The sequence below is a fragment of the Camellia sinensis genome, chromosome 9, assembly GCF_055761805.1.
Source record: "Camellia sinensis isolate YWXY chromosome 9, ASM5576180v1, whole genome shotgun sequence".
Classification (NCBI taxonomy): Eukaryota; Viridiplantae; Streptophyta; class Magnoliopsida; order Ericales; family Theaceae; genus Camellia; species Camellia sinensis.
Window position 1 is genome coordinate 55,747,633 of NC_138969.1, and position 15,034 is coordinate 55,762,666.

The 15,034-nt window shown below is 44.9% G+C and overlaps 1 protein-coding gene across 1 annotated transcript; it reads left to right on the forward strand.

The window, feature by feature from the left end:
• Nucleotides 1-1,945: 1,945 nt before the first annotated feature.
• On the forward strand, nt 1,946-12,126 carry LOC145799436 (uncharacterized). The gene is made up of 2 exons (XM_082889020.1): nt 1,946-3,262; nt 12,061-12,126. Exons 1-2 carry the CDS (start codon nt 1,946-1,948, stop codon nt 12,124-12,126), a joined length of 1,383 nt encoding a protein of 460 aa, XP_082745146.1.
• The last annotated feature ends 2,908 nt before the right edge of the window (nt 12,127-15,034 follow it).

Consider the following 15,034-nt stretch of genomic DNA (forward strand, 5'->3'; position numbering starts at 1 on the left):
GAGCAGGGGCTGGTTGCACGCCATGCAAGCAATAGCATCGACCTACCATCAGGTTCTGCACTTCCCGGCGCCAACCGGGCGGATAGAAGAGGTCTAGGGAGATCAAGTGATGGAAAAACAGTGCTTCGTCGCGGTAAATGGCAGCCGGGCCGCCAAAGGGTTAGTCCAAATGATAGAGGGACCGGAGGGAAAGGAAGTCTTGGAAGACGTGGGGAGAAAGGCCGAAGAGAAATCAATTGAAGATTTGGTGGAAGTGCGCATGGACGAGAATGATCCAAATAAGTTCTTCCTCTTGGGCTCATCCCTGTCCAGCGCAGAGTGGCATAAGTACGTTGACTTCCTGATTTCCAATATAGAAGCCTTCACATGGACGCCTTACGATATGCCTGGCGTCGACCCAAATTTCATTTGCCACCGGTTAAACATCTTCCCGAATGCACAGCCGGTCATCCAAAGGACACGCCGCTCAGCCATGCACCATACCGAGGTAGTGGCAGAGAAAGTCAAGAACTTGTTGGAAGCAGGGGCAATAGAAGAAGTGCAATACCCTCGGTGGATATCCAACACAGTGGTAGTTCCAAAAAAGAACAACAAATAGCGGGTGTGTGTCGATTATAAGACGGTCAACCGTGCGTGCCCAAAGGATAGCTTTCCCCTCCCACAAATCGACCAGCTGGTGGACTTAACCGCTGGCCATCAGAGGTTTAGCTTCCTGGATGCATATCGCGGCTACCACTAGATAGCCATGTATGAACTAGACTGAGAGATCACATCGTTCACTACTCCTAGAGGCCTGTATTGTTATAAAGTCATACCGTTCGGACTGAAAAATGTCGGGGCAACTTTTCAAAGGATGGTGACCAAGATGTTCGCTACCCTTCTAGGCCGTACCATGGAGGCCTACATCGACGACATGGTGGTAAAGAGTAGGGAAAAGTCTCAACACCTCACCGACCTAGCAAAGATGTTCGCTATACTTAAACATCACAAGCTTCGTCTAAATGCCTCTAAGTGCGCCTTCAGCGTCAGCACCGGAAATTTTCTGGGTTTTTTGGTCACGAACCGAGGGATAAAAGCCGACCCATCCCAAATAAAGTCCATACAAGAGCTGGAGCACCCGAACTCCACAAATGACGTGCAACATCTTGCCGGGATGGCAGCCGCGCTGAACAGATTTATAAGCCGGTCTTCAGATCGTTACAAGCCCTTCTTCAAAACTTTAAAAGCCAAGTTCTTCTGGGATGACGAGTGTGACCGTGCACTGGCGGATCTAAAAGTGTACCTTTCCTCAGCCCCTATCCTAGTTACGCCAAAATCAGGTGAAGAACTGTATCTCTACTTGGCAGTCTCTCAACATACGGTGAGCGCCGTTCTAGTCCACGCTAAAGGCATCCAGCACCTACCTATCTTCTATGTAAACAAGACCTTGCTCGCTGCTGAATCAAGATATCTGCCGCTAGAAAAATTAGCCCTAGCCCTGATGATGGCTTTGAGAAAGCTGGCGCACTATTTTCATGCTCACCCAATAGTTGTGCTAACCGAGTTCCCGCTTAAGGTGCTCTTTGAAAAGACAGACTTTACCGAGAGAAATTTGAAATGGGCCGTGGAATTGGAGCAGTACGACATCAAGTTCTGGCCGCGTACCGCGATCAAGGCTCAAGCTCTTGCAGACTTTGTGGCGGAGTTTGCCCCCGGAATGCATCCGACTTGCCCGGTTGATTTGGGTAGTGCGGATTTGGCACAGCCCATGGCTCAGGCAATGGAGCCAAGTGTTGAATCACAAATGGAAGAAGTGCAAATGGCAGCCGAACTGGAAGAGCTAGATAATTCATCAAAAGACAAACCCAACCAAGACATGGAAAGAGACCAGAATGAACTAATCGGAACCTTAGAGTTGAGAAGCTCGCAAAACCCATCGGATTGCTGAAAGTTGTTCATTGGCAAGATGTGGAAGCTTTTCATCGATGGGGCCTCCAACAGGCATGGCGTTGGGCTGGGTATCGTGCTGACTTCCCCGGACGGGCTGGTTATCAAGCAAGCAATTACGCTCGGCTTCCCAGCGTCCAACAATGAGGCGGAGTACGAGGCCCTCCTTGCCGGACTAAGAAGTGCGTTGAGAATAAAAGCGTCGGCCCTTATGGTATTCAGCGACTCCAAGCTGGTGGTCAATCAGGTCTCTGGGGAGTATGAAGCCAGGGATGAAAGAATGGCGAAGTATCAGGCGCTGGTGCGCGCAGAGATCAAGAAGTTCGCCGCCATAAGAGTGGAACAAATCAACCATGAAGAAAACAACACAGGTGATGAACTGGCCGGCCTTGCATCTACGCAGACTGCTTTCCCTAATCCCTTGATGATAGAATTCTTACCTCGGCCAAGCATTGAGGAACTAGAAGTGTCCGAGGTACTTTGCACCGACTTGGGACCTTCCTGGATGGACCCCATCATCGCCTTCCTAAAAGGTAGAATTCTACCAGAAGAAAAGAAGACAGCCAACAAGATCCGGGCTAAGTCAGAGCGGTTTTGGCTCTTTCCATCCGGAGCCTTATACAAGAAGTCTTTTACTGGGCCATATCAGAAGTACGTCTACCCCGACAAGGTGGAAGCTTTCCTCTATGAGATCCATGAAGGCATCTACAGAAGTCATACTAGGGGTAGGTCTTTAGCTTACCGAGCGATTTCCCAAGGTTATTGGTGGCCATGCATGCAGGCAGACGCACAGAAATACATTCGCAGGTGTGAAAAATGTCAGAAATTTGCTCACCAAATCCACCAGCCAGCCAGAGCATTGCTCCCCCTCACAAGTCCTTGGCCGTTCGCGCTCTGGGGATTGGATATTGTTGGACCGCTCCCAGCAGCTCCGGGCAATCGCAAATTCTTTATCGCCGCTACCGACTACTTCACCAAGTGGGTTGAGGCCGAGCCGTTGGCAACCATAAAGGAAAAAGATGTGAAGAAGCTTGTTTGGCAAAACGTCATCACCCGCTTCGGTATACCGAAGGCCCTCATATCAGATAATGGCACTCAGTTCGATGGGAAACTTTTTCATGGCTTTTGCGAGGAGTTAAAGATTGAGTTCTACAACTCAACACCGGCCTACCCTCAGTCAAATGGTCAAGCAGAAGCCTCAAACAAGACTATCTTGGACGGGCTGAAGAAGCGGTTAGAGAAAGCCAAAAGGAAGTGGGTTGAAGAACCCCCTAACGTGCTATGGGCATACTACACTACGCCAAGGCGATCGATCGGGGAGACACCATTCGCCTTTGTAGACGCGCCCTTGGGCCTCACTACAGTTCGGACTCAATTGTCACGGTCCTGTATCTAATCTCGCGGAGTGCAATGCAAGACCGATGAATCATCAAAGAGTCCAAATCCGGCAAATCGTTTTTGAAAACAAATTTTTTGAAAGAAGTGCCAAACATGGACTGCTTTGCCAGATACAGAGTCACCACCTAAATATTTATTTTGAGGGAATTTAGGAAACCCTGACTCGTTACCTAAGGCCACGTGTCCGTCATCACCAAAGTTGCCTCGGCTCGGGAACTTGGGTACGATTGGGGAAGGTCACTTCGTGAGCACCCCCGCTCGCCCGATCAATGATCGGCCTTTACTAACCATGATATCTAGTTTTGAAAACGTTATGTGCTCTTATTCCGGTTATTAGCCTAGATTTACTATGTAATGCGCACAACATACAAATGTAGACCGGATCGCCTGAATTGGAACAGCACATTTCATGTTTGTTTTGAAAATGGTTTGCTACTCGTAAGTAGGCTTAAAATGCAGATTTGCCACCCTCAGGTGGGCTTAGAAAACAAGATGATTTGCCACTCTCAAGTGGGCTTAAAACTCACAATTGATGAATTATTCCAAACCAAATAACCCAACTTTCACCCAAAGGCATTCAGGCAGGTATGCCACGTAAGCACGTAGCCTCATGGTAAGCATGCTATCATGGCAGTCACTCGCACACATGCAAGGATGCTAAAGTATAAACACTTACCGAGTACTCCAAGCCAAAACAGAAGCTATGTTAGAAATCCTTGCATGATCCTAACTATACAGAAATGCCCAATGCAACACATGCAGGAATGCAATTACAATAGGCTCGGCTATTCTAAAGATGGCATGTGATGATGCTACAACTAACACGTATTCAATTTGGAATTGAAATACAAATGCAGTTAGCATGATGAGCCGAGCCCGGTGCATGCAAGACAGATGAATGATGCAAACATGCAAGCATAAGTATGCTAATTGAAACATGCCCTAATCTAACCATCATAAGCTGGTAAATAAAAGGGAGAAAGACGTGGGGTTGGAAGACATACATCACACGCACGCACACTTATTACAATTGTGCCCTCGCTCGAAGGGTCCGAATAAATAATATAGTCCGAATGAATAATTACAGTCCGAATAAGTACAAAATCCTAATTAATCAACAACTTAACTAGGAAAGCGGATAAATTAGCATGCAAGCTATGGACCGCCTCAGCTTTGTTCCGAATGATGAATGATGCATGTTCAAGTTGCCTTGCGCAGAAATCCATTGCGATGCCCCGATTCGCCTCTGTTTACACTTAATCCCAGAATGCTGTGCGAAGCTCCAGAAGGCTGTTGATTTCTGATTTGCTGCAACAGAGAGCAAGAAAGGGGCATGGCAAAGTATTTTCACATATGTATGCATGACTACTCTTCAAGGAGTGTAGTCCTCAATCCTCGTGCCACCAATCACGCATCTCGATGCATGATGGCCGAGGAGTCGAATTGCACGACTCGATGTGAAATCAATGCACATGAAAACACAACAAGACCTAAACTCCATCATGGGTAATCCGGAGTGTCGGCGACCGGGAATTGAGACACGTTCCCTCACTCGGGATATAAAACGTCCCTCGTTTCCCGTGCTTGGGCTAACTCCTATCCCAAACACGATGCAAATGAGATGGCATACACAATGCGGCTAACATACAACCTAGCATACGCAATACTATGAAATGGCATACACAATGCTCGATGTAACATGGCATACACAATGCTCTAACATGCAACTCAGCATACACAATGCTATGGACCGAAATGGCATACACAATATATGATGGACTTACACCAACATGAGTGGACCTCAGCCACACTCACATCAGTGGCCATTAGATGAAAATGAGACAACCGAAATGCGTGCACATATGCACGAATACCGAGGACCGAACCTAAGGCATCAAATGCCACTCTACCAAAGCATGGCAAGGGATGAAAGATGGCATACAAACATGCAATTTTCAGCACTGAAATATGATGCGCAATGGTCCCGAATCATGGAAATATGGCACCCAATGCAAGCTAAGGGGCCCGGGTACCGAAACTAGTGAAGTGCGTTACACTCGAGGTACCCAAAGCACTGCACCAAAGGCAAAACCAACCCAAAAAAGACCCTAGGCAGGTCTGAAACAGTGGGAAATTGACCTAAAATGATGACTCGGAATGTAACAAAATGGAGCTCATTCAATAGTCGGTAAATGGGGTATACAAGCCCGACTCTCAAATGCATTTAAAGAGATGAAAACATGGCAACATGGCATTTAAACAAGCTTTGAAATGTGATGAATAATAGGCTCAAAACATGAACACACCTCAGTATATGCATGGAATGGATCTCAAAACTCAAAGCTAAGCATGGACCTTGAACTACAAGCATGCAAAACTAACATCATTCAACCACAAGACCCAAAAAAAGAGCTAGGGCAGTCCAAAATAAGCACATTATCAGTTTAAGGCATAGCCAAAATATGCTAACATGAAGGGCTAAAACAACACGCAACCTAGGCTAGTAAGCATGGTTTACATGGCATGTACATGAAGCATAAGAGAGGTCACCAAACTAGCCAAAAATAGGAACATGATATGTCAAATAAACCCCAAATAACCACTGAAATGCATCCAATGTATGCAAAAATGATGAGCTCCTTTGGAGGGCCATGCAAGGGGTTACTCAACACATACAACAAGAACACTTAATATGGAAAAACCAACTCTAGAAATCAATTATGACAGCCCTAAAACTCACCAAATTGGCCTTGAAATGGGTCAAGGAAGCGCGCAATGAAAGACCCCTTTGAGAGGCCTTGAATGGAATTGTTCTACACATGCATTATAGACATAAAATATGGTCAAAGAGGCTCCGGACAGAGCTAAGAAAGACCTTGAAACTCACCAAATTGGGCCTAAAAAGTGACTTTACAACATGCAAGTAAGGGGCCCTTTGGAAGGCCAAAAGGGCCAACAAACAAGACAAGGAAAAAGGGGGTCTGATTTTAGCTCTCAAAAACACATCTAAGCCACTGAAAATCCATTGAATTTCAGTGGCTAAGAGGCCAAACCAAGGCCAATGCAAATGCTCACATGCATAGCTCAAAACATGAGGAAATAAAGCATGAAATGGGGTAGATGACCCCTAAACAGAAAAATGCCCTTGATCAAACTTCAAGAGGGGCTCAAACTAAACCCTTTTTTAGTTCATGGAAAATCTCAAAAATGCTTGTAAGTAAGGCTAAGACGTCATGCAAAATAAGCCCGAAAAAAGAGATAAAGCATACAAGGATGTAGGAGACCTCAAACAGAAAAGTATCCTTAATCAAACTTCAAGAGGAGCTCAAAATAAGGCACTTTACAGTTTATGAAAAAGTCCAAAAATTCTTGCAAATAGGGCTAAGCTATGGAGCAAAATAATGCAAGAAAATGAAAAATGGAGACTTACCCTTGTAGCACAGCAATGCAGCAACTTTTGGACCAAGTTGGTGAACCTTCAACCCCTGAAAATCAGTCCCAAAGTGCTGCAATGGATGGTAGAGGTGGTAGGCTATGAGGTGTGGTAGGCTATGAGGTGTGGTGCAAATGGTGCAAGAATATTAGGGTTTGGAGCTTGGAATAGTGAGCTACGGAGGGAGAGGTGTATAAGACTTAAACAAAATTGTTCAACCCCTCTAATGGAAGAGGAGGGCCTCTCTTATAGAGAAGAGAGACCAAAGCTTCTCTTGGAAGCTTCAAATATCTGGAGGATGGTCCAAATGCTCCCCAGCTAGCACAGCTGTGATGCATTCAGAGAGAGTAAAAAGCAAGAAGCAGGCCGACCTGTTAAGGTGGTTGGCCGGCCACTCCCCTTGGTCGGCCGACCAGGGATCAAAAGGGTCAATGAGAAATACTGGTCGGTCATACCAGAAAGGTGGCCTCCCAGATGAGTGCAACACAGCTGTATGGTGGAAAATCAGAAAATGTGACCTAGGAGAGAGTTAAACCAACTTTTTAGCAAGGTTCAAAAGGGTCAAGAAGAAATACTAGTCGGCCTACCCATATTGGTGGCCTCCCAGATGAGCACAACACAATGGTGGTATGAAAAACCAGAAACTATGGCCCAAAAGTGAGAAAAACCAACTTTGTGTCAGAAAAACTGACTGGAGAAGAGAGAAAATAATTTTCAAAAGAATTACTGGTCTCCCACCATCTTACCATCTCCCAAACAATTAAAATAGGGTCCATACCAAAAATGAACCCTAACCGATGCAAAACGAGGGTTCGGGGGCCAAAACACGTGGCCTGGGGCCCCGAAAACAGGCTGTTAGGTACCGGAAGTGGCGTGTGACCACAAAGGTGGTCTCTCAAACCACAGTGTCCCTCAAAAGAGAGGAAACAAGGTGTGTGCCAAAAACCAGAGCAAACGGAGGTAGTTAAGCGGTCCCGAATCGAGGCACACGGCCGACGGCTCCGAAAACCGAAAACTGGTCTCCAAATAGGAAAAATGGCCTACGACCACGAAACGTAGCCTATGGCCACTGAGAGATGGTCTACAAGACCTCTCCCGCCCTTCGGGAAAAGAAAACAGAGAAAACAAGACCTGGTTCGCAAACCGTGGCAAAACACAAAAGAGCCCGAAGTCCGAAAGCAAGGCTCGCAGCCGAGACTCTGAAACCTCAGAACGAGCACAATATGCATCATCACCGAGCGCTCAATTAGTGACGTCTGAGTCTTAAGGTCGGTCAAAAATGGGGTGTCTACAGTTGCCCCTCTTTGACAGAACTCGAAAGTCATAAGTGACGGGAGTGAATGTCAAAACCCAGAGACGACCCATTTTTGACAAGGCCGAAGACTTAGACAAACAGGCGAGATAAACAAAGATGTGCCCGCAGGCAGGGTGCAAAATGCAAAATGATATGCACAAAGCCAAATGCAACTCATGACAATGCAAAGCAGCGAGCTGTAATGAAGCAAATATTCACAATAAATGCAACAGTTTTAAGTAAGAATAAAAACCAAACTACATTACATGCAGAAAGGATATAAAAAGATTATGCAATCTTAGCGAGCATGTGCGATAGATACACAAAAGTGGACGAGGTGTGATAGATACACAGAGTGAGTAAGCATGTGCGATAGACACACAAAGCGAGTGTAGTGATAGATACACTAAAGTGAACATGTGATGGATACACAAGGCGTGCGTATGATGGATACACAAAGCGAACCTATGATGGATACATAAAGTAAACGTGTGATAGATACACAAAGCGAGCATGTGATAGATACACTAAGTAAACGTGTGATGGATACACAAAGCGAGCGTGTGATAGATACACAAAGGGTGAACACAAAGTGTGATAGATGCACTTAGTGAACAAAGTGTGATGGATACACAAAAGGTGAACACGAAGTGTGATAGATGCACTTAGTGAACAAGTATGATAGATACACTAAAGGTGAACACGAAGTGTGATAGATGCACTAAGTGAACAAGTGTGATAGATACACTAAAGGTGAACACAAAGTGTGATAGATGCACTATGTGAACCAGTGTGATGGATACACTAAAGGTGAACACAAAGTGTGATAGATTCACTATGTGAACAGAGTATGATAGATATACTAAAAATGAACACGAAGTGTGATAAATGCACTATGTGAACAGAGTATGATAGATATACTAAAAATGAACACAAAGTGTGATAGATGCACTTAGTGAACAGAGTATGATAGATATACTAAAGGTGAAACACAAAGTGTGATAGATGCACTTAGTGAACAAAGTATGATTGATATACTAAATATGAACACAAAGTGTGATAGATGCACTTAGTGAACAAAGTATGATAGATATACTAAAAATGAACACAAAGTGTGATAGATACACTTAGTGAACAGAGTATGATAGATACACAAAAGATAATGAAGTGAATATGCGCATAATAGATACACAAAATGAGGATGTGTGTGATAGATACAGAAAATGAGAATATGTGTGATAGATACAGAAAATGAGAATGTGTGTGATAGATACAAAAAATGAGAATGTGTGTGATAGATACACAAAATGAGAATGTGTGATTGATACACTAAGTGAAGAGAGTGTGATTGATACACTAAATAAATGAAGTGCGATTGATACACTAAGTGAATGATCTTAAACAGAACTTCTTTGAATGAACCGTACATACAATATCGTGCATGAATGAGAAAGAAACTTGATAGGTACAATGCAATATAATGCATGATGTTTAAGGAACGCAATAAACAAGTGTAGCGGCGCTTTAGAAAGCACCTCATGAGGTGAGTGGCGGTGAACCGCTCTTCTCCAACGGGGATCTCCCCTTGTGCTCTTTGAACACTTACTTTCAACTTACAGTACAAAGGCTCCGAAATACTGACAAGGGTTCTTCACGTAGAACACTTTGGATGCTGCCTTTCTTCCTGATCATATTCACAAATTTCCCTATTCTCCAACGGGGTGACAGACTAGGTTAGTTCAGTATCCAGAATTGAGGTGCATACACGCTATCTCAACCTATGGGGCTTCCATACAGATTTCAAGTCGGGGATACACCCCTGGGTATTTAAACCAGACTTTAATCCTGGAAATCCCAGACCTTTACGTTCTAAGCATCAGCCATTCGAACTCTAGTTTCCACCGTCGCAGTTGGTCTCCTAGGAACTCATTGCAAACATGGCCAAGATGTCCCTGGCACGAAACGGTACTCGAGAAGAGCACTTCTGATCGCCATTCTAGCTTGAAGCAGACTTGATCTTGAGCTTGAAGTAGAGACACACTCATACTTCGGAGCATTGACAAGGCCTGACGAGGTGTATACGGAATACAATCTCGAAGCTTACTGAAGTTGGAACAAACTCAGATGCCCGACATTTTCCCTCTTTTCTTTTTCTTTGTAGTCTGGAACCCATATAGCTTCAAATAGGTCCTGGTTTTACTGTTCTGACATGACCTGGGTTGAATCCTATGGTTTTCCGAAAGAACGAATCTTGTTTTGCACAGATGTGGAGAACGGCACGGCACTCGGAGTGCAAAATGATTTTATTTTTGAAATTGAGAGATGAATTTTTGACCGGGGTATTGAGCCTACGACTGAACACAGCGCACCACGACTCAACAAAGGAAAACAAAGGCAAAACAACCTAAACACAAACACAGACACTCAAAAACGACTCAAGACAAGAATCGAGGTAAAACAAAAAGACACGACACTCAGACGTGCACAGGGAGCCTGTTTTTCTAGGTATTGTTTTCCACCCTTTCTCATTTGTGATTCTCACATCACTCGTCCTTCAAGCTCAATTTTTCTCTCAGCGCACATCTCTCAATTCTTTAATCTCTCATTTTTTATCCCTCCCCTGGGTAGTTAATGGATAAACAAGAAGTTGCGGGCTCTTGCCCCTAACATTCTGCTAGATTCTCTTTCTTCTACGCACAACTAGTGAATTCCTCCTACAGAGGAATTGTGCTGCAACTAAGCGTGCAGCGAATCTGCAGCTGACATCGGCTGTCGATGCTCTGCCGGGGAGTTTGGATGTGGTTAGATCTGTCCAGATGAGGGAGTGGGATATCTTGATCCATTCCAGTTCGTGCTTCGCACTTGGCTTGATACCTCGTTGCTTGGAGGATGAGAGAGCTTTCAGCTCCTTTGTTGACAGTTTTAGCTATGCCCTTTTCTGGCAGGGAGAGTGCCCTTCTTGGCAAGTATGGTGCCCTTTCTGGCAAATGCACTGACAACGGGGGAAAGACAGGAAGCCTGACTCAATTGTGCCCCTAGTTCATTATTTTGACCATTTTTTTTTTACGTTCTGCTAAAACAATTTTGACCAACATGAGAGTTAGATTAACATGCTTGTTCGATTTTCTGATTTAAAATCATGCAAGTTAGGTTATGAGCACTGCAAATTTCCCTTTTTGGGCCCAAGAAATGGTCCAGTTTTGAAAAAGTGAAATAATTTTCGAAAGAATAGTCAACCTCAGTAAAAATTCTCAAAAACTGTTTTTACAAACGACCACTGCTTAACGAGCACGGAACCTACCCTCGAGATGCACAGCCTCAGATCCGAAGGAAAATTGCCCTTTGCTTGAAGGACACTGCATGGCAACGGAAAGTTGTCCCTTGTTTGAATAGCACCGCGGCACATTGTATGGCAACGAAAAGTTTCCCCTAATCTGAATAGTGCCACAGCACATGGCAACCAGTCTTCACTAGCGCCGCAGCACATGGCAACCAGTCCTCACAGTGACAATTACAACCAAATTCTCGGATACAGAGAAGACAAAGATGACCAGAACCATCACATGGACACAGTCAGATTTGAAGTCTTTTACGGCTGGACTTCACAGTGAAGTTGCCTACGTATCCCAAAGATGGGAATCAAGCTTTACGTAGTTCGGGGTTAAGGTACACTCGAGTATTAACCTCTCATTTCGCACTCTAACTTTTGCCAAGGCCGCCCTTCTGGGTTTTCAACCTTGCGAGCTTTGTTCTTCTTTTCTTTTCATTTTCTTTTCTTCAATCTTTTCAAGATTTTTTTTTTATTTCTTTTTTGTCATTTGTTTTTTTTTTTTTTTTGCATTTTTCTTTTCTTCTTTCTTTCTCTAACTTTTGTTTGGGTTGTCCTTCCGGGTTTTTAGCCCAGCGAGCCTCTCAAGGGTAAAGGTGTAGCTTTGTCCATGTCAAATGGTTTTGAGATCCTGAAGTCATCTGAATCCAGGAGAATGGCTGTTGTTCGCTGACAATGCAGGAGTCCACCCAATGGGGAGCTGAATTTGCCCCTGGTGTTGTGGATAGGAATTTGGTTGTCCTTTAGCAATACTTTCTTCTTTGCCCCTTTTGGAATTTGGCATTCTTGCCAGTCTTCCTTGGTTTGCCGAAAAAGACTCATCTTTGACTCTTCGGGCGCATCTGACATTTTTTGCCCATAGTCTGAGGGCTGCTTCTGATCTAGCTTTGCAAGCTTCTTTTGACGACACCTGATCTTCTTGATCTGACTTCCTTGCCCCTAGTTCGAGGGCTGCTTCTGATCCGGCCACACAGGCTTCACATGGTGGTTGACCGTTGAACATTCTGAATCTAGGTTCAAGGTTCGAAAGCAAGGGGTCGAGTCTCGAGGCTGAGAGCGATCCTAGGCTGCACAATCTCAAGAGCGATTTTACACAGGTCTTCGCAGGACTGCGCAAAACATTTTTTGAAATCTTTTAAGAAAGTGACTAGTCGCTCGCACTGAAGATAGTGTAGAACCAATTTGGATCAAGCCAGGGTCCTTCACAGTACTCACATTAACAAACATGATTTCATTTATTAAGGGCTTAGCATGCCTCTCTTTCTCTCAATTGATCAAACTTTGCAAAACCCGAGGAATTCCTTCCTCTTCGTTTTCACCGCAGTGTACGAAAAAGTTTTGAAAAACTTAGGTCAATGCAACAATTTCAAGGCACAGAAGAGTAGGTGAAAAGTATTGCCGCTTCATTTAAACTTTCTGGCACAACTGGCGCAAGGCAGGAGCAAACACAAGAGTGTGAAATCACTACTGTTTCATTCAAAATCTGTTGGCATTACTGGCCCCAAGGCAGAAACAGACTCAAAAGAAAACAAAAAGACAAACACAAAACAAGCAAGTGATGTCCGAGGTAACACCCCCAAAATCACCCGACTCTAACAAAACAAGACTGACTCGATACAACAAGACAGACCCAAATGACTCAGTACAAAAAGACTGACTATATACAAAACGACAAGACTGACCCATTACCCAAGTCTGAAAGTACAAAAACTAGCATTCACAAATGCTCAAAACAGTGCGTGCCATACGCCACATCGGGAGTAAATTGAGCGCCGTCCGCAGGTGGTTCATCCCCTGATCACATCACATTATCCCCCACAAGTTCACTAATCAAGTGCCGATAGACTGTGCTGAGCTGGTGCGGCGATGACCTTGTTGTCAAACAGATCTTGTACATCATGGCGAAGACGAAAACAACTATCAGTGTCATGACCGGTTTGCTAATGGTAGGCACAGTATTTAGTGTGGTCATGCTTTGGAGGGATAGGATCGGGTAGAGGCCGTTGTTCCAATGGTTTCAGATATCCCTTCCAGAGTAAGGCCTCTAGAGCCTTTGACAAAGGCATATAAAGTGGGGTAAAAACCCTCTTGACTCGAGGTGGATATTTGATTTTCTTTGAGCTACTTCCGGACGCACCGGTGAATGGGTTAGCTGTTTTTGATGCGGCAGTGGTGACCATACCTACTTCAGAAGATCTTGCAGCTGCATTACCACTGGTGGTCGCATTCGAACTGCGGGAAAACACCGTCATGGGCTGCTCCTTCTCCTGGTCAATGAGGCCCTGCTTCATAGCATCCTCAATTTGTACCCCCATTTCATGTAAATCTAAAAAGGTAGGGAATGGGAGAACAATCATTTTCTGCATAAGCTTGGGCTGGAGATTGCGCACAATCATCCGAATCTGATCTTTGTTAGTGGGCCTAGTGGTCATCATTGCGGCCTTGGCCCTCCACCGGGCTACGAAATCAGAAAAACTCTCCATAGGTTCTTGCCTTGTTGTCTTAAGATCACGGGTTGTGACCTCGATCTATGTATTATAAGAGTACTGAGTGACAAAAGCCTCGGCCATCTCATCCCAATTCCTCTTAACATCGTCTTCCAGTTTTGCGTACCAAATGGCCGCCACACCCGACAGGTTCCGGCCAAATAAAGAAAGCTTCTGTAGTCTGGTGAGGCCCATCGGCCTTAATATGTCTGAAAACAACCGTAAGTGTACCATGGGATCCCCGGACCCGTCAAAGCGGTCAATATGTGGCATTTTAAAGCGGTCTGGCAGCGTTACGGCCGCATCGGTATACCCATCCTCAATGTCCGGGATGGACTTGACGCCCTGAGATTTCTTGAACAGTTTTTCAAGCTTGCTCACCTTTAATGCTGTGGGGTTCACCTCAGACTCAAAGGGAGAATCTGGCAGGTTGGTGGGTGTTTTGGATAATTGGGGTAGGATTGGGGGCGGAGCTGGTCCTGTCGAAATGTCCGTATCTCCTTGGACATTTGGTGCCTCCTCGGGTGCTGGAACTCCTGGTGGAGGAGGGGTTAGGTGCGAAACAGATGCTCCGATTTGCTGCTGTAGTCGGGTAATTAACTATACCTGTTGAGCCATGACAACGGCCTGCTGTTTGGCAAATTCTGCTTGACGAACAACGTCCTCCTACATGGCTTTCATGCTCTCCTGGAGCTGACGCACCATGTCTTCCATCCCTGACATATTGCCCCCTGACATACTGCCCTGATTTATCTGAACTGCCAGTGTATCTATCTCTGTAAAAACAGATATCTCAACCCAACTGCGCACATGTGAAATGGATAATGACTGCTGATCCGAAGACTGTTGCACTGATGATCTGTGCCTGGCTGGCCTTTTTACCCTGCCTCTGGCAAAGGAACACTGATTTCCCTTGAACTAAATCTCTAACCTGACAAAGTCTATCAGCACAAGTCCGATGAACCTTGGGGGATATTGGAGTCTTCTGAAGCTACGGTTCCAAGACTACCTAGCAAAAGAGAAAACATGAAGCATCTCAGCCTGATTTCACCAAAATAGATATGAGTGTAGCTGAATGACCGTGCTCTCTACCAAATTCTGCCCAAAAGTCCGCCTGTAATCTGATACCCTCAGGTAAAACTGATTGTTCCAAAATGCTGATGCTGGTG

What these genes read in the sequence shown, in the direction of transcription:
- LOC145799436 (XM_082889020.1), top strand. Translation starts at nt 1,946, where the DNA reads ATGTGGAAGCTTTTCATCGATGGGGCCTCCAACAGGCATGGCGTTGGG. An exon ending in GGGAGACACCATTCGCCTTT is followed by an intron (nt 3,263 to 12,060) that starts GTAGACGCGCCC and finishes CTGACAATGCAG; the next exon opens with GAGTCCACCCAATGGGGAGC.